General features: G+C 49.5%; 1 protein-coding gene across 1 annotated transcript in view; it reads left to right on the forward strand.

Annotated features, from left to right (window-relative positions):
- LOC144486426 (adhesion G protein-coupled receptor L1-like) overlaps positions 1–22,640 on the forward strand; it is a gene marked incomplete at its 5' end in the record, with an annotated part of 221,516 nt that overhangs the window by 185,861 nt on the left and 13,015 nt on the right. The window contains 2 exons of the mRNA XM_078204462.1: positions 2,954–2,980; positions 10,053–10,221. Of these exons, the coding sequence (XP_078060588.1) occupies positions 2,954–2,980; positions 10,053–10,221 (196 nt within the window). The remainder of the gene's footprint in view (positions 1–2,953; positions 2,981–10,052; positions 10,222–22,640) is intronic.

Below are 22,640 nucleotides of genomic sequence, written 5' to 3' on the forward strand. Positions count from 1 at the left end.
CAATCTGAACCAAACACACCCACACACACACTGTCCTCCCCCCCCTCACACCGTTCCCCCCCCCTCACACTGTTATCCCCTCTCTCACACACACACCGTTCCCCACCCCGCCTCACACTGTTATCCCCTCTCTCACACACACACCGTTCCCCCCCCCACACTGTTATCCCCTTTCTCGCACACACTCACACCCTGCCCTCTCTGTCACACATGTGCACTCACACCTTCCTCCTCTCGTGCACAGACACACTCCCCCATCTTCTGTAAACACTCACACTCTCCCTTCTCTCACACACACTCTCCCCTCTCCCACACACACACTCTCTCCCCTATCTCACACACACTCTCTCACACACATTCTCTCACACACACACTCTCTCCCCTCTTTCACACACACACTCCCCTCTCTCACACACACACTCTCACACATACAATCTCTCACACACACACTCTCTCCCCTCACACACACACTCTCTCCCCTCACACACACACACAATCTCTCTCACACACACTCTCCCCTTTCTCAGACACACACTCTCTCACACACACAATCTCTCACATACACACTCTCTCCCCTCTCTCACACACACGCTCTCTCTCACACACACACACTCTCTCACACACACGCTCTCTCACACACACTCTCACACACACACAATCTCTCCCCTCACACACACAATCCCTCTCACACACACATACTCTCCCCTCTCTCTCACAGACACTCTCTCACACACTCTCTCACACACACAATCTCACTCCTCTCTCACACACACACTCTCTCACACTATCTCTCACACACGCACACTCTCACACGATCTCTCACACACACTCTCTCCCCTATCTCACACACACTCTCTCACATACACTCTCTCACACACACACTCTCTCCCATCTTTCACACACACACACACACACTCTCACATACACACTCCCCTCTTTCACACACACACTCCCCTCTCTCACACACGCACACTCTCACACAATCTCTCACACACACACTCGCCCCTCACACACACACTCTCTCACACACACAATCTCTCTCACACACACTCTCTCACCCCTCTTTCACACATTCAAAAAGGGAAAGACGATGGCAATGAGTCTAACTGGATAAGGCTTTCAAAAAGCTAAAACAGAAACTACAGGATGAAAGTTTATTTATTAGTGTCGGCTTACATTAACACTGCAATGAAGTTACTGTGAAAATCCCCTAGTCGCCACACTCCGGCGCCTGTTCGGGTACACTGAGGGAGAATTTAGCACAGCCAATGCACCCTAACCAGCACGTCTTTCAGACTGTGGGAGGAAACCGGAGCACCCGGAGGAAACCCACGCAGACACGGGGAGAACGTGCAGACTCCACACAGACAGTGACCCAAGGCAGGAATTGAACCCGGGTCCCTGGCGCTGTGAGGCAGCAGTGCTAACCCACTGTGCTACCGTGCCACCGTGAATGGCCTCCTTCTGTGCTCCATCACTCAATGATTCAGAGACTATGAAGACCCACCCACCAAGGGGCTTTGTTTTTATAACCCTGTATTTCTGGAATGGTCATCCCAGATGCTGCAAATTTGCCAGGCCTTCCTCTTCCTTGGGGAATGTGCTGAGGGGGAGGGGAGGTCAAATCAGGAGCAGTGCAGGGTGACCTGATGGAGGGCCGGAAAAAATGTTTGTCAAGCCACACATCGAGGGGAGGGTTCCATTTGCAGGAGCCAACCCAACTAGGACCATAACCATAAGAGAAACGTATATGGAATGCAGGAGAAACAACTGCACCCGCAGAGAGCTCAGAATGTTGTTACCGTAAGGAGTACTGTTTAGTTTAATTACGAGTATCACAAGTAGGCTTACATTAACACTGCAATGAAGTTACTGTGAAAATCCCCCAGTCACCACACTCCGGCGCCTGTTCGGGGTACACTGAGGGAGAATTTAGCACGGCCAATGCTCCCTAACCAGCACGTCTTTCGGACTGTGGGAGGAAACCGGAGCACCTGGAGGAAACCTACACATTCAACACGCAGAATCCGCACAGACAGTGACCCAAGGCCGGGAATCGAACCCGGGTCCGTGGCGCTGTGAGGCAGCAGAGCTAACCACTGCGCCACCGTGCCTGAGGTGAATAGCGTAGCTATGTTTGAGGGGAAGCTTGAGGGAGAAAGGAAAGGAAGGGTGAGAGGAAGAAGGTTGGGGTTTGGCTTGGGTGGAGCCATGAGCTCCAGCATGGAGCAGTTGGGCCGAATGGCCTGCAATTTCTTTTGATTCCAGCATTGGTGCAGCCCGTGCTATCAGATATGTGTTGCACTGTTGTAGTGGCCGCGGTGAGTCTGAGTTTTTCCCCGGGACTGGATATGATTTATTCATTAGTGGGACATGGGTGTCACTGGCTCCAGCATTTATTGCCCATCCCTCGTTGCCCTTGGAGGACAGTTGAGAGTCAACCACATTGCTGTGGCTCTGGAGTCACATGTAGGCCAGACCGGGTAAGGACGGTAGATTTCCTTCCCTAAAGGGATATTAGTGAACCAGATGGGTTTTTACAACAATCGACAATGGTTTCATGGTCATCAGTAGATTCTTAATTCCAGATATTTTTGATTCTATTCAATTCCACCATCTGCCATGGCGGGATTCGAACCCAGGTCCCCCAGAACATTAGCTGAGTTTCTGGATTAATAGTCTAGCGATAATACCACTAGGCCATCGCCTCCCCATAATGCCCTCCTATGCTAAGATTGCGAGTGCCTTTGCTAGTACAACGGCACAGGGCGTTTCATCTGCCCTGCAAACTGCTACATCAGGCAGAAACATCTGCCACACAGCTGGCCAGATGTTGGTTTTGGGATGCTGACTTGCTGGGACTTGGGTTACACAGAGCCATTATGAAAGTGTTGATGTGATCTCCGACCACTGCTGCGTATTCTAATGGAACCTCTTCTCTTTGCTTCTGTAGATATGAGGACAACAAACCATTTCTCAAGTAAGCTCTAGTTTTACAAAGTCAACCCTAGTGCAGCCCTTTCCCGCTCCTTATCTCTGTATGGTCTTAACCATCGCAGCGCTGCCTCGCAGGGTCTGAGTGTGTGAGCCACTGTGGACCATGGGAATCAGACAGCACAAGGAATTGGGACATTGTGGCCCAATTCTGGGCACCACACTTTAGGAAGGATGTCAAGGCCTTTGGTGAGGGTGTAGAGAACCTATCTGACACCAGAGATGAGAGACTTCTGTTACATGGAGAGGCTAGTAGCAAAGCGGCATGTTGGCACAATGGTTAGCACTGCTGCCTTACAGCTCCTGGGACCCGGGTTCGATTCCCATAATCGGGTCACTGTCTGTGTAGAGTCTGCATGTTCTCCCCGTGTCTGCATGGGTTTCCTCCGGGAGCTCTGGTTTCCTCCCCTGCTGGTTAAGTTGATCGGCCATGCTAAATTGCCCCTTAGTGTCCCGGGATGCGTAGGTTAGAGGGATTAGCGGGGTAAATATGTGGGGTGAATGGGATAGGGCCTGGGTGGGATTGTTGTCGGTGCAGACTCGATGGGCCGAATGGCCTCCTTCTGCACTGAAGCGGTTCTATGAAAACGGCAATTGTTCTCCTTTGAGAGGCAAAAGTTAAGAGGACATTGAATGGAGGTGTTCAAAATTATAAAGTCTTGATAGAATAAATCATTGAATCCCGACAGTGCAGAAGGGGCCATTCAGCCCACCGGGCAGGAACTTCCGACCTCACTTGCCTCAAAACCGGAAAATCCCGCCCAAGTTCAGTGGACCTTTCCATGGTTCACCCCCTCGCCCGCTCCGATTCCCGGGGCGGGTGGAACGGGAGAATTCACCCCATTGAGTCTGCACCAACTCTCTGGAAGAGCTATTTACCGAGGCCCACCCTTCCACCTTATCCCTGTAACCCCACATATTTACCGTGGCTAACCTACACATCTGTAGAGGAGTGGGGGAGGAAACCGGAGCACCCGGAGGAAACCCACGCAGACAATGTGCAAACTCCACACAGACAGTGACCCAAGCCGGGAATCGAACCCGGGTCCCTGGCGCTGTGGGGCAGTGTTGCTAACCACTGTGCCACCATAGGGAAACCTCTTTCAATTGACTTGAAGATCAGTCACTAGAGGGCACTGATTTAATGTAATCAGCAAAGGAAATAAGGAGGAGGAACTGGAAGGGGATTGGAGGGAGAATCAATAGGAACTTTCAAAAGTGATTTTTTTTTAGTTCATGGGCATCGCAGGCTGGGCCAGCATTTATTATCCATCCCCAAGGGCATTTAAGTGCCAACCACATTGCTGTGGCTCTAGAGTCACATGTAGGCCAGACCAGGTAAGGACGGCAGATTTCCTTCTCTAAAGGGCAACAGTGAACCAGATGGGATTTTACAATTGACAATGATTTCCTGGTCTTTGTTAGACTTTTAATTCCCGAGTTTTATTGAATTCAAATTCCACCATCCACCCTGAGTGGGATTCAAACCTGGGTCCCCCAGATCATCACCCTGGGTCTCTGGAATATTAATCTAGCAACAACACCATTACTCCACCGCCTCAGTGAGACGGGAAGTGATGAAGGCGGGGGTAGGGGGATTGACTTTTAATTCCTGACTTGTTAGAGTATAATTGCTGACAACTTTGTATTGGATGGAATGTGACCAATGGGAACAAGGTGTAAAGGTCAGCTGACCCAATAAACCATGGAGCCAATTACAGAGTGAATAGTCAGCTGACCAGCTGATTAACTATAAATAAGAAATCATGTAGAATTATAGAGAGCTTGGAGTGGCCCAGGATTCAAGTTTGAAGTAATGATAGAACATAACAGTGCAGTACAGGCCCTTCGGCCCTCAATGTTGCGCCGACCAGTGAAACCAATCTAAAGCCCCTCAAATCTACACTATTCCAATATCATCCATATGTTTATCCAATGACCATTTGAATGCTCTTAATGTTGACGAGTCCACCACTGCTGCAGGCAGGGCATTCCACGCCCTTACTACTCTCTGAGTAAAGAACCTACCTCTAACATCTGTCCTATATCTCTCACCCCTCAATTTAAAGCTATGTCCCCTCGTGTTAGCCATCACCATCCGAGGAAAAAGGCTCTCACTATCCATCTTATCTAATCCTCTGATCATCTTGTATGCCTCTATTAAGTCACCTCTTAACCTTCTTCTCTCTAACAAAAACAACCTCAAGTCCCTCAGCCTTTCCTCATATGATTTTCCCACCATACCAGGCAACATCCTGGTAAATCTCCTCTGCACCCTTTCCAACACTTCTACATCTTTCTTATAATGCGGCGACCAGAACTGTACGCAATACTCCAAGTGCGGCCGCACCAGAGTTTTGTACAGTTGCAGCATGACCTCCTGGCTCCGAAACTCAATCCCTCTACCAATAAAAGCTAACACACCGTACGCCTTCTTAACAACCCTATCAACCTGGGTGACAACTTTCAGGGATCTATGCATATGGACACCGAGATCCCTCTGTTCATCCACACTACCAAGTATCTTACCATTAGCCCAGTACTCTGTATTCCTGTTACTCCTTCCAAAGTGAATCACCTGTCTCTTTATTAAACCCTTTCTTTGATTTATAAGTTGGAGTAAGTTTTGTATCTGCATTTTTGAAGAGTTCCTTCTAAAGAAACATGACTTGTTGATTCAAATTTTACCATCTGCCATGGTGGGATTTGAACGCTGGTCTCCTGGGTCACTAGTCTAGTGACAATACCACTGTGCCACCGCCTCAATTGGATTAAACGTGGGTGGCACAGTGGTTAGCACTGCTGCCTCACAGCGCCAGGGACCCGGGTTCAATTCCCGGCTTGGGTCACTGTCTGTGCGGAGTTTGCACGCTCTCCCCGTGTCTGTGCAGGGGTGCTCCGGTTTCCTCCCATAGTCTGAAAGACGTGCTGGTTAGGTGCATTGGTCACACTAAATTCACCCTCAGTGTCACCTGAACAGGCGCCGGAGTGTGGCGACTAGGGGATTTTCACAGTAACTTCATTGCAGTGTTAATGTAAGCCTTACTGGTGACTAATAAATAAACTTTATTTTACTTTACTAATTGGCTCCAAGGAAAGGACACAGGCAGCAGGACTAATTGGATAGTTCTTTCAAAAAGCAGGTACAGGCATGATGGGCCAAATGGCCTCCTGTGCAGTGTGAGACTCCTAAATTCACCTATTCCAGCTCCAGATTGTGCTGCGGGCAGGGTGAACCTGGAACACAGAATGTCAAAGGTCAACAGATGGGTAATAACCTTTCTGTAATGACTTCACCGAGACCCATGAGGTTGGGCTCTTGGGGGACGAGCTCCCTGATTGGGCAGGCAATGATGACCTCAGTCTTGTACTCTGAGATCCCAACCTCATTGGGTCTCATTGAAGTCTTAAACACTTTCCGTGGGCGCTAACGTCAAGATGGCTGACGAGGGCCTGGGGCCATTTTCCTGACATCCTTGTCCTTCAGCCCAGCAGCAGCAGGGTCACACGTTCGCCAATCACCACACGGCGATGGTTAGTGATTTGAGGCAGTGTGTTCAGTAGGGTTGGTGCATGAGCTAACAGGAATATCTCTGGGGTACCAGGAACGAGATTGGCTGCCTATCTATCCACTCTCTCTTCCCTTTTCCCTGTTCCATCTTTCGCTCCTTGAAGATTCTTCGACTCTCTGATGCCTGGAATCGAAAAGAGTGATTTGAGGCGCAGTTCAGATTCTAAAATGGGGTTCTAATATGGGATATATCGTAGAATCCCTACAGCGCAGAAGGAGGCCATTCGGCCCATCAAGTCTGCACCACCCACAATTCCGCCCAGGCCCTATCCCCATAACCCCACACATTTACCCCGCTAATCCCCCTGACACTAAGGGCCAATTTAGCGTGGCCAATCAACCTAACCCGCACATCTTTGGACTGTGGGAGGAAACCGGAGCACCCAGAGGAAACCCACATAGACACGGGAAGAATGTGCAAACTCCACACAGGCAGTGACCCAAGCTGGGAATCAGCCCCCGTGTATATATTTAAAATAACTAAGTAAAGATTCCTCCTCCAGCCATGGTGCAATACATACCCGGTCTATGGGTCAGTATGAGTGGTCATGTAAGTTCAGATGTGTTGTGGCCTTGAGTAGTCTACCCATGTAGGGATAGACCATCAACAGCCTTTTAGGGTGTGATTTTCCCGCCGCGCCCACCCCAAGACCGGAAATTTCCACCCGAGGTCAATGGACATTCCCCACCTACCCCCCACCCCTGCCCGCTACAATGCCCATGGTGGGCGGGATGGGAAAATTCCACCTGTGAGGTTAAGCATACCTACCCAAATTCTAATGCGGAGTCACCCCTGCTGTGTTTAATTACTCTTGCAACTCTACACTCTAAACACCAAACTTAAAACAAAATAAGTACAGAGATATAATTCCAGAGTATCTTTCATGACTTCAGCACGTCCTGGAGTACTTAAGTAAAGTTTATTTATTAGTGTCACAAGTTGGCTTACATTAACACTGCAATGAAGTTACTGTGAAAATCCCCTAGTCGCCACACTCCGGCGCCTGTTCAGATACAAGAATTTAGCATGGCCGATGCACCAGCAGGTCTTTTGGACTGTGGGAGGAAACCGGAGCACCCGGAGGAAACCCACGCAGACACGTGCAGACTCCGCACAGTGACCCAAGCCTGGAATTGAACCCGGGTCCCTGGCGCTGTGAGGCAGTAGTGTTAACCACTGTGCCACCGTGCCGCCCAATCCAACCAATTCCAAGTTGCCCTTCTGAAGTTGGCAGTGATGGGCTTTCTTATTGTGTCTCTTTGACGGATCGTGCTACCCCTCCATAGCCAATGAAGTGTTTTGTGAAATGTGGTCACTGTTGCAATGTTGAAAACACGGCAGCCAATTGGTGCACAGAAAGCTCCCACAAACAGCAATCCGAAAATGACCAGGTCATCTGTTTTAGTCGGGGTGCTTGAGGGACGTTTCTTGCCCGGAACACCGAGGGGGAGTTTCCCCGAGCTGCTCGTTGATGAAGCATTGTCGGCATCGCTTACCTCCAGCTGAGTTGAATGCCTCATCTGAAAGACAGCCGCTCCGAAAGTGTGGCACTGCCCCAGAGCCGTGTCGGGAGTTCCTCAAGAGTGGGACTCAAACCCACAAAGCTGCTGATTTAGGGGCTGGGGTGTTACCCCACTGAGCCCTCGCTCAATCCCGACGGAAGGAAGGGGGACGTGAATTGAGGGGATCTGTCAACTCGCTTTCACTCAGTTTACAATATCACACGAGTCAACACAGTATCCCGCTCTGCCTGCTGTCCAGCAAGGAGTAACTCAACAAATATAGTCCGGCCTACACGTCCAGATAAGTTTAGAGGGGGACCTATCTGGAGCACAATCTGTGGTGCCATTCGGACCTTTCCTGGGGTGAGTATCCGATTCTCCAAGGAAGAACGTGAGTGCCCTCTCAAGCCCAGGGCAACAACATTTAAGCCCTGCTCCCCGGAGAGATCTGTTTTATTCACTTGTGGGACATGGGTGTCGCTGGCTGGGCCAGCATTTATTGCCCATCCCTAGTTGCCCTTGGTGGGCAGTTGAGAGTCAACCACATTGCTGTGGAGTCACATGTAGGCCAGACCGGGTAAGGACGGCAGATTTCCTTCCCTGAGGGACATGAGTGAACCAGGTGGGTTTTTCCGACAATTGACGATGGGTCATCAGTAGATTCTTAATTCCAGATTTTTTTTTATTGAATTCAAATTCCACCATCGGCCGTGGTGGGATTTGAACCCGGGTCCCCAGAACATTTGCTGAGTTTCTGGTTTAATAATCCAGCAATAATACCACTAGGCCATCGCCCCCCTCACTCCCTCATCCAGCTATTATTTCATATGTAACTGCTTCACCAGGTTCACAGAATCCATCTTCACTCACAAGCCTTTCTTTAGCCTCCAGAAATGTATTGAGTGCGTTTTGTTTTATTTCTGGGATGTGGGCATCGCTGGCTAGGCCAGCATTTACTACCAGTCTCTAATTACCCCTTGAGAAGGTGGCGGTGAGTTGCCTTCTTTAACTGCTGCAGTTCCTGTCGTGTTGGTACACCCAAAGTGCTGTTAGGGATGGAGTTCTAGGATTTTGACCCAGCGACAGTGAAGGAACGGCCGATATGTTTCCAAGTCAGGATGGTGAGTGGCTTGGAGTGGAACTGCCAGGTGCTGGTGTTCCCAGGTATCTGCTGCCCTTGTCCTTTTAGATGGTAGTGGTTAAGTGTTTGGCAGGTGCTGCCTCAGAAGCCTTGTTGAGTTGCTGTGGTGCATCTTGTAGATGGTACACACGGCTGCCACTGTGCGTTGGTGGTGGAGGGAGTGTATGTTTGTGGAAGGGGTGGCAATCAGGCAGCATCCAAACTACCTTGGTACAGCCAAGGAGGATGATAATCGGGAATATAACTAGCTGACCCTTCCATCTACATGCTTGGTTTGGAATCCGTTGTTGTATTGTTACAGCTTTATGTACTCAAATCAATTTTGAGTAGTGTTTGCAAAGGCGTTAGTCTTCCAGCCCTTTCCGGGTTCAGCAAACTAATTTATTTATTAGTCACAAGTCGGCTTACATTAACACTGCAATGAAGTGACTGTGAAAATCCCCTAGTCGCCACACTTCGGTGCCTGTTCGGGTACACTGAGGGAGAATTTAGCACCTAACCAGCACGTCTTTTGGAGGAGGAAACTGGAGGAGACCCACACAGACACGGGGAGAACTTGCAGACTCCACACAGCCAGTGATCCAAGCCGGGAATCGAACCCAGGTCCCTGGCGCTGTGAGGCAGCAGTGCTAACCACTGTGCCACCGTGTAATGTAATAAAATAATAATCTAATAAAATGATAACGTTTTACAGGCGAGTACCTTGGTTTGGTGAAATTATAGCCAGCTTTCTCTTGGAGTCACTGCAACGTTACGAGATCTCCTTTCCATCCCCGCTTATGAAAAGCCTCTCATTATTCGTTGAGCAGAGACTAACTGATGCTTCTTTGTGCTGTCTTTAAGGTCCTGGGCTCTGGGTGCCATCGCTCTCCTGTTCCTGCTGGGTCTCACCTGGGCGTTTGGCTTAATGTTTATCAACGAGGAGTCTATGGTGATGGCCTACCTCTTCACCACATTCAACGCCTTCCAGGGAATGTTCATCTTCATTTTTCACTGCGCTCTCCAGAAGAAAGTAAGACTTTCCTTGTGAAAACCTTGAATTTAATCTTCGATATAGTACCCTGGAGTTCTGAGGGTCATGGCATGATTTGCCCGTAGCTTTCACGTCACTACGGGGAACAGGCAGGATGTGCAGAGAGAAACCCATTTCTGCTGGTTGGGAAGTCATTGACAAGGAGGCATAAGTTTAAAGTTTGTTTATTAGCCACAAGGAGGCTTATAATAACACTGCAATGAAGTTACTGTGAAAATCCCCGAGTCGCCATACTCCGGCGCCTATTCGGGTACACTGAGGGAGAATTTAGCACGGCCAAAGCACCCTAACCAGCACATCTTTCGCACTGTGGGAGGAAACCGGAGCACCCGGAGAAAACCCACGCAGACACGGGGTAAACGTGCAAACTCCACACAGACAGGGGCGGCACAGTGGTTAGCACTGCTGCCTCACAACGCCAGGGACCCGGGTTCGATTCCTGGCTTGGGCCACTATCTATGTGGAGTTTGCACATTCTCCCCATGTCTGCGTGGGTTTCCTCCAGGTGCTCCGGTTTCCTCCCACAGTCCAAAGATGTGCAGGTTAGGTGGATTGGCCATGCTAAATTGCCCCTTAGTGTTAGGGGGACTGGCTAGGATAAATGCATGGGGTTATGGGGATAGGGCCTGGGTGGGATTGTGGTTGATGCAGACGCGATGGGCCGAATGGCCTCCTTCTGCACTGTAGGGATTCTATGACAGTGACCCAAGCCTGGAATCGAACCCAGGTCCCTGGCACTGTGAGACAGCAGTGCTAACCACTGTGCCACCGTGTCGCATAGTATAAATTGAGGCCTGACCTTTCATTAGGAAACAATTCAGGCCTGAGCTTCAGAGGAGCACGAAACATGGTTGGAATGCCAATCCACTCCTTCTCAGTTACCTTGGTCAGGAGCTGCCCATTTCTCACCCGAGACAACAGATCAGGGCCGAGACAGCAGTGGACTGGGTGGTGGGATGGGGGGTTGAATGGGTCGGATGAGGACAGGGGATAAAGCAAAGTTGGGTTGGGGGTGTAGGATGGGTTGGGGGATGAGGGGCCTGGAATGGGATGGGAGATGTGGAGGGGGGGGGGCACTTAGCTTGGTATGGGCTCCTGCTCTGCCTAAGATCGCAAGAAACTACAAAGGGTCGTGAATGTAGCCCAATCCATCACGCAAACCAGCCTCCCATCCATTGACTCTGTCTACACTTCCCGCTGCCTCGGCAAAACAGCCAGCATAATTAAGGACCCCACGCACCCAGGACATTCTCTCTTCCATCGGGAAAAAGATACAAAAGTCTGAGGTCACGTACCAACCGACTCAAGAACAGCTTCTTCCCTGCTACTGTCAGACTTTTGAATGGACCTACCTTGCATTAAGTTGATCTTTCTCTACACCCTAGCTATGACTGTAACACTACATTCTGCACTCTCTCCTTTCCTTCTCACTGAACGGTATGCTTTGTCTGTATAGCGCGCAAGAAACAATACTTTTCACTGTATCCCAATACATGTGACAATAATAAATCAAATCAAATCTTAGAATAGATCAGGTAATCAGTTGAGGGAGGAGGGTGGGTTGAAGTTTCAGTGAGGGATCTGTGGGGGAGGTGGGGGGGAGGGGTGGGTGAGGAGTCATTAGTATAGTCACCCAGGAGTTAGAAGCAGTTTTAATCCTTTTAACTTTTCCTGGGTAACTATTCTGCTCAGAGAGCCAGAACCATCAATAGTCTGTGATTTAAATTGAATTATCAAATAGCTCCCAATACAGAGGAATCACCCATCGGAAATTTGAGCTTATTCTGAGGATGTGGGAGGCACAGTGGTTAGCACTGCTGCCTCACAGCGCCAGGGACCCGGGTTTGATTCCCGGCTTGGGTCACTGTCTGTGTGGAATCTACATGTTCTCCCTGTGTCTGCGTGGGTTTCCTCCGGGTGCTCTGGTTTCTTCCCACAGTCTGAAAGACGTCACAAGTCGGCTTGCATTAACACTGCAATGAAGTTACTGTGAAAATCCCCGAGGTGCCACACTCTGGAGCCTGTTCGGGTACACCGAGGGAGAATTTAGCACGGCCAATGCACCTTAACCAGCGCATCTTTCAGACTGTGGGAGGAAACCGGAGCACCCGGAGGAAACCCACGCAGACATGGGGAGAATGTGCAGACTCTGCGCAGACAGTGACCCAAGCCGGGAATCGAACCCGGGCCCCCTGGCGCTGTGAGGCAGCAGTGCGAACCACCGTGCTACCATGCCACCCATTGCAGCAAGCCCGTAACCTGGGTAAAAGCTAATTCGTAGAATCCCTACAGTGCAGAAGGAGGCCATTCAGCCCATCGAGTCTGCACCGACAACAATCCCACCTGAGCCCTGTCCCCATAACTCCACGTATTTACCCCACTAATTCCACCCCCCTTGCAAACTCCACACAGACAGTCACCCGAGCCGGGAATCGAATCCGGGTCCCTGGCGCTGTGAAGCAGTCGCGCTAACCACTGTGCCTTATTTTGTTATGATGAGGTTTTCTGGCAACGGCAGGAGATTTGAGGCTTTGTCAGGGACTGAAGGTATCTATTGATCAGAGAGACATGGGTACAGGAGGATTACTGCCCTTACATGCTTACTATATGGCTTCTAGCTGGCTTTCCCCTGAGAGAGGACTCCACCCTCTGGGGTGAACACTCATTCTCAGTGTCCATTTCCCTCAAGACAGGTGACTCACTGCTGTCGCACTGATGTCAAGAGACGGACACAACACACACAACAGATGTACCCTGTGCATCGATGCCACTTGAAAGCAAAGTTGGGCTGGGTTTACAAAGCGAGCTAATTACGTACAACACATTAACAACAACAACTCATTGTAACCCATTTCAGAGCAGCATTAACACTTCCCCATCAGTAATCGCTGCAAACGCACGCACGGCTGCGATCTTACCGCCCATTCGCGCCACGCTCCCGCTGCAGCGAGGTCGGAGAATTTAGTCGAATCTCGGGATGAGAAAATCCCACCGGCGTGAGTCGCCGGAAAATTCAGGCCACGATCCTCGCCGTGTGTCAACAGTAGCGAACGTGAATTTAGATAGCGCCTTGAACATAATTAGACATCCTGAGGCACTTCATTAGAATATGGTTGATGGGATTTGACACAAAGCTGCAGAGGCAGATATAGAAGTAGAGGTGTACAGAATTTTGAGGGGAAGATTTAAAGTGGACAGGATCAAATTGGTGGAGAATTCTAGAACCAGGAGACATCGATTCAAGATAAGTGGCAGTAGGTGTAGAGGGGGCATGAGGAAGAATGTTTTTCCACGCAGGGTGGTGGGGGTCTGGAATTCGCTGCCCGAGGTGGTGGTGGAGGCAGAGACCCTAAACCCTTTTAAAAGGTACCTGGATCTGCACCTTCAGTGCTGTAAGCTACAGAGCTATGGGCCGGGTGCTGCACTGACATAAAGAGACGGACACAGCACGCAGGTGGGATTAGAAAGGGCACCTCAGGCTGGCATGGAGAAGATGGGCCGAATGGCCTCCTTCTGTGCTGCAACTTTTTAAGTAAAGTTTATTTATTAGTCACAAGTAGGCTGACATTCATACTGCAATGAGGTTACCGTGAAAATCCCCACACTCCGGCGCCTGTTCGGGTCCAATGAGGGAGAATTTAGCACGGCCAATCCACCTAACCTGCACATCTTTGGACTGTGGGGGGAAACCGGAGCACCCGGAGGAAACCCACGCAGACACAGGGAGAAAGTACAAACTCCACACAGACAGTGACCCGAGCCAGGAATCGAACCCGGGTCCCTGGCGCTGTGAGGCAGCAGTGCTAACCACTGTGCCACCGTCTATGGTTCTATTGGGACAAGAACTTGGTCAAATGAGAGGGTTTTGAAGGAAGACCTTAAAGAAGGAGGAGACAGAGAGGCAGGGAAGTTTAAAGAGGGAGTTCCAGAGCGTCATGGGGCTGGAGGAGATTTTGATTTATTATTATCACATGTATTAATATACAGTGAAAAGTATTGTTTCTTGCGCACTATACAGAGAAAGCATACCGTTCATCGAGAAGGAAACAAGAGAGTGCAGAATGTAGTGTTACAGTCATAGCTAGGGTGTAGAGAAAGATCAACTTCATGCAAGGTAACATAAGAACATAAGAACTAGGAGCAGGAGTAGGCCATCTGGCCCCTCGAGCCTGCTCCGCCATTCAATTAGATCATGGCCAATCTTTTCGTGGACTCAGCTCCACTTACCCGCCCGCTCACCATGACCCTTAATTCCTTTACTGTTCAAAAATTTATCGATCTTTGCCTTAAAAACATTCAATGAGGAAGCCTCAACTGCTTCACTGGGCAGAGAATTCCACAGATTCACAACGCTTTATGTGAAGAAGTTCCTCCTCAACTCAGTCCTAAATCTGCTTCCCCTTATTTTGAGGCTGTGCCCCCTAGTTCTAGTTTCACCCGCCAGTGGAAACAACTTCCCTGCTTCTATCTTATCTATTCCCTTCATAATCTTATATGTTTCTATAAGATCTCGCCTCATTCTTCTGAATTCCAATGAGTATAGCCCCGGTCTACTCAGTCTCTCCTCATAAGCCAACCCTCTCAACTCCGGAATCAACCGAGTGAACCTCCTCTGCACCCCCTCCAGTGCCAGTATATCCTTTCTCAAGTAAGGAGACCAAAACTGTACACAGTACTCCAGGTGTGGCCTCACCAGCACCTTATACAACTGCAACATAATCTCGCTGTTTTTAAACTCCATCCCTCTATCAATAAAGGACAAAATTCCATTTGCCTTCTTAATTACCTGCTGCACCTGCAAACCAACTCCTTGAGATTCCTGCACAAGGACCAGGTCCCTCTGCACAGCAGCATGCTGCAATTTTTTCCATTTAAATATTAGTCCATTTTGCTGTTATTCCTACCAAAATGGATGACCTCACATTTACCAACATTGTACTCCATCTGCCAGACCCTCGCCCACTCACTTAGACTATCTATATCCCTTTGCAGACTTTCAGCGCCCTCTGCACACTTTGCTCTGCCACCCATCTCAGTGTCATCTGTGAATTTTGACACACTACACTTGGTCCCCAACTCCAAATCATCTATGTAAATCGTAAACAATTGTGGTCCCAGCACTGATTCCTGAGACACACCACTGGACACTGATCGCCAACCAGATAAACACCCATCTACCCCACTCTTTGTTTTCTGTTAGTTAACCAATCCTCTATCCATGCTAATACATTACCCGTAACACTGTGCACCTTTATCCTATGTTGCAGTCTTTGGTGCGGCACCTTGTCAAATGCCTTCTGGAAATCCAGATACACCACATCCACAGGTTCCCCATTGTCCACTGCACATGTAATGTTCTCAAAGAATTCCACCAAATTAGTCAAACATGACCTTCCCTTCATGAACCCATGCTGCGTCTTACCAATGGGACAATTTATATCCAGATGTCTCACTATTTCTTCCTTGATGATAGATTCAAGCATTTTCCCTACTACAGAAGTTAAGCTAACTGGCCTATAGTTACCCGCCTTTTGTCTACCTCCTTTTTTAAACAGTGGCGTCACATTTGCTGTTTTCCAATCTGTGGGAACCACCCCAGAGTCCAGCGAATTTTGGTAAATTACTCGTGCATTTGTTATTTCCCCCGCCATCTCTTTTAGTACCCTGGGATGCATTCCATCAGGACCAGGAGACTTGTCTACCTTTAGCCCCATTAACTTGTCCAACACTACCTCTTTCGTGATAATGATAGTTTCTAGGTTCTCACCTGCCATAGCCTTCCTGTCATCAATTGTTGGCATGTTATTTGTGTCTTCCACTGTGAAGACCGACACAAAATACCTGTTCAATGCCTCAGCCATTTTCTCATTTCCAGTTATTACATCCCCTTCTCATCCTCTTTGTGTGGAGGTAAGTGAAAGGCGAGTCCATTCAAAAGTCTGACAGCAGCAGGGAAGAAACTGTTCTTGAGTCGGTTGGTACGTGACCTCAGACTTTTGTATCCTTTTCCCAATGGAAGAAGGTGGAAGAGAAAATGTCGGGGGTGCGTGGGGTCTTTGATTATGCCAGGGTAGGGGGAGTGGGGCGGGGCGGTGCGTGAGGTCCTGGAGGGATTTGAAAACAAGGATACGAATTTTAAATCGAAGGCATGGCTGGATTGGGAGCCAACGCAAGTAGGAGGACAGGGATAAGTGGAAGGATACAGGCAGCAGAGCTTTTGGAAGATGCCCAGATTCATAAAGAATTAAGAAGTTTAACAACACCAGGTTAAAGTCCAACAGGTTTATTTGGTAGCAAAAGCCACACAAGCTTTCGGATTGATAAAGGCAGGACAGGAGAGTGTTGGAATAGTCGAGGCAGAAGGTGACAAAGGTAGAATCATAGAACCCATACAGTGCAGAAGGAGGCCATTTGGCCCATCGAGCTTGGACAGACAGCAATCCCACACAGGCCCTATCACTGTAAGCACACACATTTACCCTGCTAATCCCCCCAGCACAAAGGGGCAATTTAGCACGGCCAATGCACCTAACCAGCACATCTTTGGACTGTGGGAGGAAACCGGAGCAGCCTGAGGAAGCCCACGCAGACACGGGGAGAACGTGCAAACTCCACACAAACAGTCACGTGGCGGCACAGTGGCACAGTGGTTAGCACTGAGGCCTCACAGCGCCAGGTTTGATTCCCGGCTTGGGTCACTGTCTGTGCGGAGTCTGCACGTTCTCCCCGTGTCCGCGTGGGTTTCCTCCCACAGTCTGAAAGACATGCTGGTTAGGGTGCATTGGCCGTGCTAAATTCTCCCTCAGTGTACCCGAACAGGCGATGGAGTGTGTGGCGACGAGGGGATTTTCACAGTGCCTTCATTGCAGCGTTAATGTAAGCCAGCTTGCGACACGAATAAATAAACTTAAACCCGAGGCCGCAATCGAACCCGGGTCCCTGGCACAGTGAGGCAGCAGTGCTAACCACTGTGTCAGCATGCCGCCCTTTATGGGTGAGGGTTCCGTCAGCAGCTCAGATAGGGTTGTGGGGTTAGGAGTGCGGGCAGAGACATTGAGAGAGTTTCGAACTGTGTACTGTAACCAGCGCTGGCAACAACAGATTTGTAATAATGAGGCTGGCACTGCATTCAGCAGCCGGGCACCTTCCCAGCTCCCAGCAGTCAACAGCTGCTGCTTAACAAACCAGAGACAAATGTCTTAATTGTGCCTACAGTCTGCTGTCTGATCAGCCCAATTTGCTGGGAAACAGCGAGGATAACTTCCCCCAGTTCCTTGTGGCTGGTTGGCTGTAGCCAGCGGGCTGGTGAGTGCGCCCTGTGGTGTGAGGCGGGAATTACACCCAAAGCAGCAACACGTCTGATGGGGAGTGGGGTCCCGGACATTGTCCAGCTGCACAGTTGGGCATCATTCATTCCCGCCTGGCTCTCTACCCAGCCCCGGATCAGGAAATCGAAGGAAGCCGCTTTATTTTTGTTCAGCTGCCAAACATGAGCGGCACGGTGGCACAGTGGTTGGCACTGCTGTCTCACAGCTCCAGGGACCCGGGTTCGACTCCCGGCTTGGGTCACTGTCTGTGTGGAGTTTGCACATTCTCCCCGTGTCTGCGAGGGTTTCATAAGGACATAAGAACTAGGAGTAGGAGTAAGGCCATCTGGCCCCTCGAGCCTGCTCCGCCATTCAATAAGATCATGGCTGATCTTTTTGTGGACTCCGCTCCACTGACCCACCCGCTCACCATAACCCTTAATTCCTTTACTGTTCAAAAATGTATCTATCCTTGCCTTAAAAACATTCAATGAGGAAGCCTCAACTGCTTCACTGGGCAGGGAATTCCACAGATTCACAACCCTTTGTGTGAAGAAGTTCCTCCTCAACTCAGTCCTAAATCTGCTTCCCCTTATTTTGAGGCTATGCCCCCTAGTTCTAGTTTCACCCGCCAGTGGAAACAACTTCCCTGCTTCTATCTTATCTATTCCCTTCATAATCTTATATGTTTCTATAAGATCTCCCTCATTCTTCTGAATTCCAATGAGTATAGCCCCAGTCTACTCAGTCTCTCCTCATAAGCCAACCCTCTCAACTCCGGAATCAACCTAGTCTCACTCTCTCGCACTCTCTTTCACGAGGCTTCTCAGACAGGGGTATGACCAGTCAGACTAGTTTGCCAATTCCCTTCCTGGCTATGTAGCCACCCTCAGAGCTGCCAGTTTAAAGTTTTAAACTTTATTTATTGGTGTCACAAGTCAGCTTATAAAGTTACTGCGAAAATCCCCTAGTCGCCACACTCCTGTTCGGGTACACTGAGGGAGAATTTAGCACAGCCAATCCACCTAACCAGCACGTCTTTCAGACTTTGGGAGGAAACCGGAGCACCCGGAGGAAACCCACGCAGACACGGGGAGAACGTGCAAACACCACATAGACAGTGACCCGAGCCGGGAATCGAACCCTTGTCCCTGGCGCCGTGAGGCAGCAGTGCTCACCACTGTGCCACCGTGCTGGTCAGGACTAGCCCTCACTGCTTTCTCCCTCGCCTCATGACATCTGGCTCTGCCCCTCAGAGAAGCTGGGTGGGATTCAATAGCCACACTCGCCTGAAAACCAGAGAATCCCACCCGATGTCAATGGACCTTTGTATGGTCCGCCCCCCACCCCCCCCCACCCCCCGCTCGCTACAACTCCCGTGGAGGGCGGGACGGGAGAATTCCGTCCACCCTGTCCTGCAGGGAGGGGCCCACAGGAGCCAACCCGTTCCCCAAGTTCTCCCCCCGACCTTGCTGCCTGCTACTTGAGGTCCTGGTACCCTCCAATACTCCAACCATCTTGTCAAGGTGGATGTGGAAAGGATGTTCCCTCTTGTGGGTGAGTTCAGAGCTAGGGGACTCTGCCTTCAAATTCAGGGTCGTCCTTATAGGACAAAGATGAGGAGAATTCTTTTCTCTCAGGCGGTTGGATGACTTTGGAACTCTCTGTCTCAGAAGGGGGTAGAGACAGGGTCACTGAATATTTTTAAGGCGGAGTAGATAGGTCCTCATTCGGCACGGGAGTCAAAGGTTACTGGGGTTAGATGGGAACTCGAAGCACAAACAGATCAGCCAATGAACGATGGAGCAGGCTCGAGGGGTTTTGATTTGATATGATTTATTATTGTCACATGTATTAACATACAGTGAAAAGTATTGTTTCTTGCACGCTATACAGACAAAGCATACCATTCATAGAGAAGGAAAGGAGAGAGTGCAGAATGTAGTGTTACAGTCATAGCTAGGGTATAGAGAAAGATCAACTTAATGCAAGGTAGGCCCATTCAAAAGTCTGACAGCAGCAGCAGGGAAGAAGCTGTTCTTGAGTCGGTCGGTACGTGACCTCAAACTTTTGTACCTTTTTCCCGACGGAAGAAGGTGGAAGAGAGAATGTCCGGGATGCGTGGGGTCCTTAATTATGCCGGCTGCTTTGCCGAGGCAGCTGCAAGTGTAGACGGAGTCAATGGATGGGAGGCTGGTTTGCGTGATGGATTGGGCTACATCCGCGACTTTTTGTAGTTTCTTGCGGTCTTGGGCAAAGCAGGAGCCACACCAAGCTGTGATACAAACACAAAGAATGCTTTCTATGTTGAATCTGTAAAAGGTGATAAGGGTCGTAGCGGACATGCCAAATTTCCTTAGCCTCCTGAGAAAGTAGAGGCGTTGGTGGGTTTTCTTAACTATAGTGTCGGCATGGGGGGACCAGGACAGGTTGTTGGTGATCTGGACACCTAAAAACCTGAAGCTCTCGACCCTTTCTACTTCATTCCCATTGACGTCAACAGGGAATGCTCTCCTGCATGCTCCCTGAAGCCAATAACAGTCTCCTTCATTTTGAGGCCTCCTTCTGCTTCTGTTACATACCTTCGTGTGACACCTGGATTCCCCCCCTTCCAAGTTCTTCTTAGCAGCATGGGAATGTCTTTAACTCTGGAGCCATACAAGCAACACAACCTCCGCAGGCTTAGCTGCACTAGGCATTACCTTCTCGCCCATGACTATACTGCCTCCTATCAGTATCTCATTCCTCTGCACTACCTCCACTTGCATGGCTTCCTGTACCCTGGTGCTGTGGCCAGATTTCCCATCCACCCCACCGTGCCTTGCTTCCATCCACACAGGTAAGCTGTTGATCAAAATCAAGGGTTGAGGCCCCTCTGTCACTGTAGCCTGGACCCCCCCCCCTCCATACCTGCCTGACTTGGATACAGGAATAGAAGGCTCTACAGCCAAATTTGAAGGTGACACAAAAATAGGCAGGACAATAAGTTGCAATGAGGAAATAAGAACCTTCCAAATGGATATAGATAGGTTAGGAGAGTGGGCCAGAAGGTGGCAGATGGAGCTTAACGTGGATAAGTGTGAGGTCATGCATTTCGGTCAGAAAATGGGAAGGCGACTTATTATCTCAATGGAGAGAGACTTCGGGGAGCTCCGGTGCAGAGGGATCTGGGTGTCCTCATTCATGAGTCACAGAAAACTAGCATGCAGGTACAGCAGATAATAAAGAAAGTGAATGGAATGTTGACATTTCTAGCTAAAGGAATAGAATATAAAGGTAAGGAAGTATTGTTACAACTGTACGACGCATTGGTGAGGCCGCACCTGGAGTATTGTGCACAATTTTGGTCCCTGTATTTGGGGAAAGATGTAGTGGCATTGGAGGCAGTTCAGAGGAGGTTCACTAGATTGATTCCAGAGATGAGGGGTTTGTCTTACGAAGAGAGATTGAACAGTTTAGGCCGATACTGTCTGGAATTTAGAAGGATGAGGGGAGATCAAATTGAGGTATACAAGATGATGAAAGGTATGGATAAAGTAGACGTGGAGCGGATGCTTCCTCTTGTGGGACATTCTAGGACGAGAGGTCATAGTCTTCGGATAAGGGGCAGCAAATTTAAAACAGAGTTGAGGGGAAACTACTTCTCCCAAAGGGTTGTGAATCTGTGGAATTCGCTGCCCCAAAGTGCAGTGGGTGCTGGGACAGTGAGTAAATTTAAGGAGGAGTTAGACAGATTTTTAATTGGTAATGGGTTGAAGGGTTATGGGGAGAAGGCAGGAAAATGGGGATGAGGAGCATATCAGCCATGATCGAATGGCGGAGCAGACTCGATGGGCCGAATGGTCTAATTCTACTCCTATATCTTATGAATTTATAACTCTCCAGTTATATCATCCTGCCCCCCGACCATTTCTCTTTGTCCTCAAGTTCCCTCCCCCAAGCTAGGTCAGACCCACAATGCCATGGATAGGGAATGGAGACGGTGACAATTCCGACCCGATTCCACCCCAGCCACCCCTTGCTGTTGCCACCATTCAGATCCACACCGGTTATCCTGCCAACAATCAGCGCCCCCCTTCCCTGCCCCCAGTCCAAGTTGCCGTGGCAACATGCACTTTTACATGTATGTTGTAGTCTGTAGCTATGAACAGTGTAGGTAAGATAAGATATAGGCCATTCGGCTCATCAAGTCTGCTCCACCAACAATGGCACAGTGGTTAGCACTGCTGCTTCACAACACCAGGGACCCGGGTTCGATTCCCAGCTTGGGCCACTGTCTGTGTGGAGTTTGCACATTCTCCCCGTGTCTGCGTGGGTTTCCTCCGGGTGCTCCGGTTTCCTCCCACAGTCCAAAGATGTGCAGATTAAGTTGATCGGCCGTGCTAAATTGCCCCTTGGTGTCCCGGGATGTGTAAAATAGAGGGATTAGCATGTGTGGGGTTGCGGGGATCGGGCCTGAGTGGGATTGTTGTCGGTGCAGGCTCTTTAACGTTAAAGTTGATTTATTCGTCACAAGTAAGGCTTACATTAACACTGCAATGAAGTTACTGTGAAATTCCCCTGGTCGCCACACTCCGGTGCCTGTTCAGATCAATGCACCTTCTGCACTGTAGGGATTCAATCATAGCTGAAAAGTTTATCAACCCCATTCTCCCGCCTTTTCGCCGTAACCTTTGATCCCCTTACCAATCAAGAACCTATCTATCTCTGTCTTAAATACACTCAGTGACCCGGCCTCCACTGCCTTCTGTGGCAATAAATTCCACAGATTCACCACCTCCTCATCTCTGTTCTAAAGGGTCGCTCCTTTACTCTGAGGCTGTGCCCTCGGATCCTAGTCTCTCCTGGAGATGGTAAGGATATAGTTAGAGGCTCCAATGTTCTTACCATCACATGGCTGACCAGGAGTCTCTCCCGCTCTTACTGCCAACCATTGACGTGTTTGGAAGGATGTGCAGGTTGACACTCAACCCCTTTGACCATACTATGAAGCATCCTCCTTGGCCAGGACTTGATGTTAAGAATAACAAGTACCTAAGTAAGCCAAGGTCTGGCAGAGCCCAAGTTAATTGAGGATCAGCTAAGCCACAG

This window comes from Mustelus asterias, unplaced genomic scaffold (assembly GCF_964213995.1).
Source record: "Mustelus asterias unplaced genomic scaffold, sMusAst1.hap1.1 HAP1_SCAFFOLD_335, whole genome shotgun sequence".
NCBI lineage: Eukaryota > Metazoa > Chordata > Chondrichthyes > Carcharhiniformes > Triakidae > Mustelus > Mustelus asterias.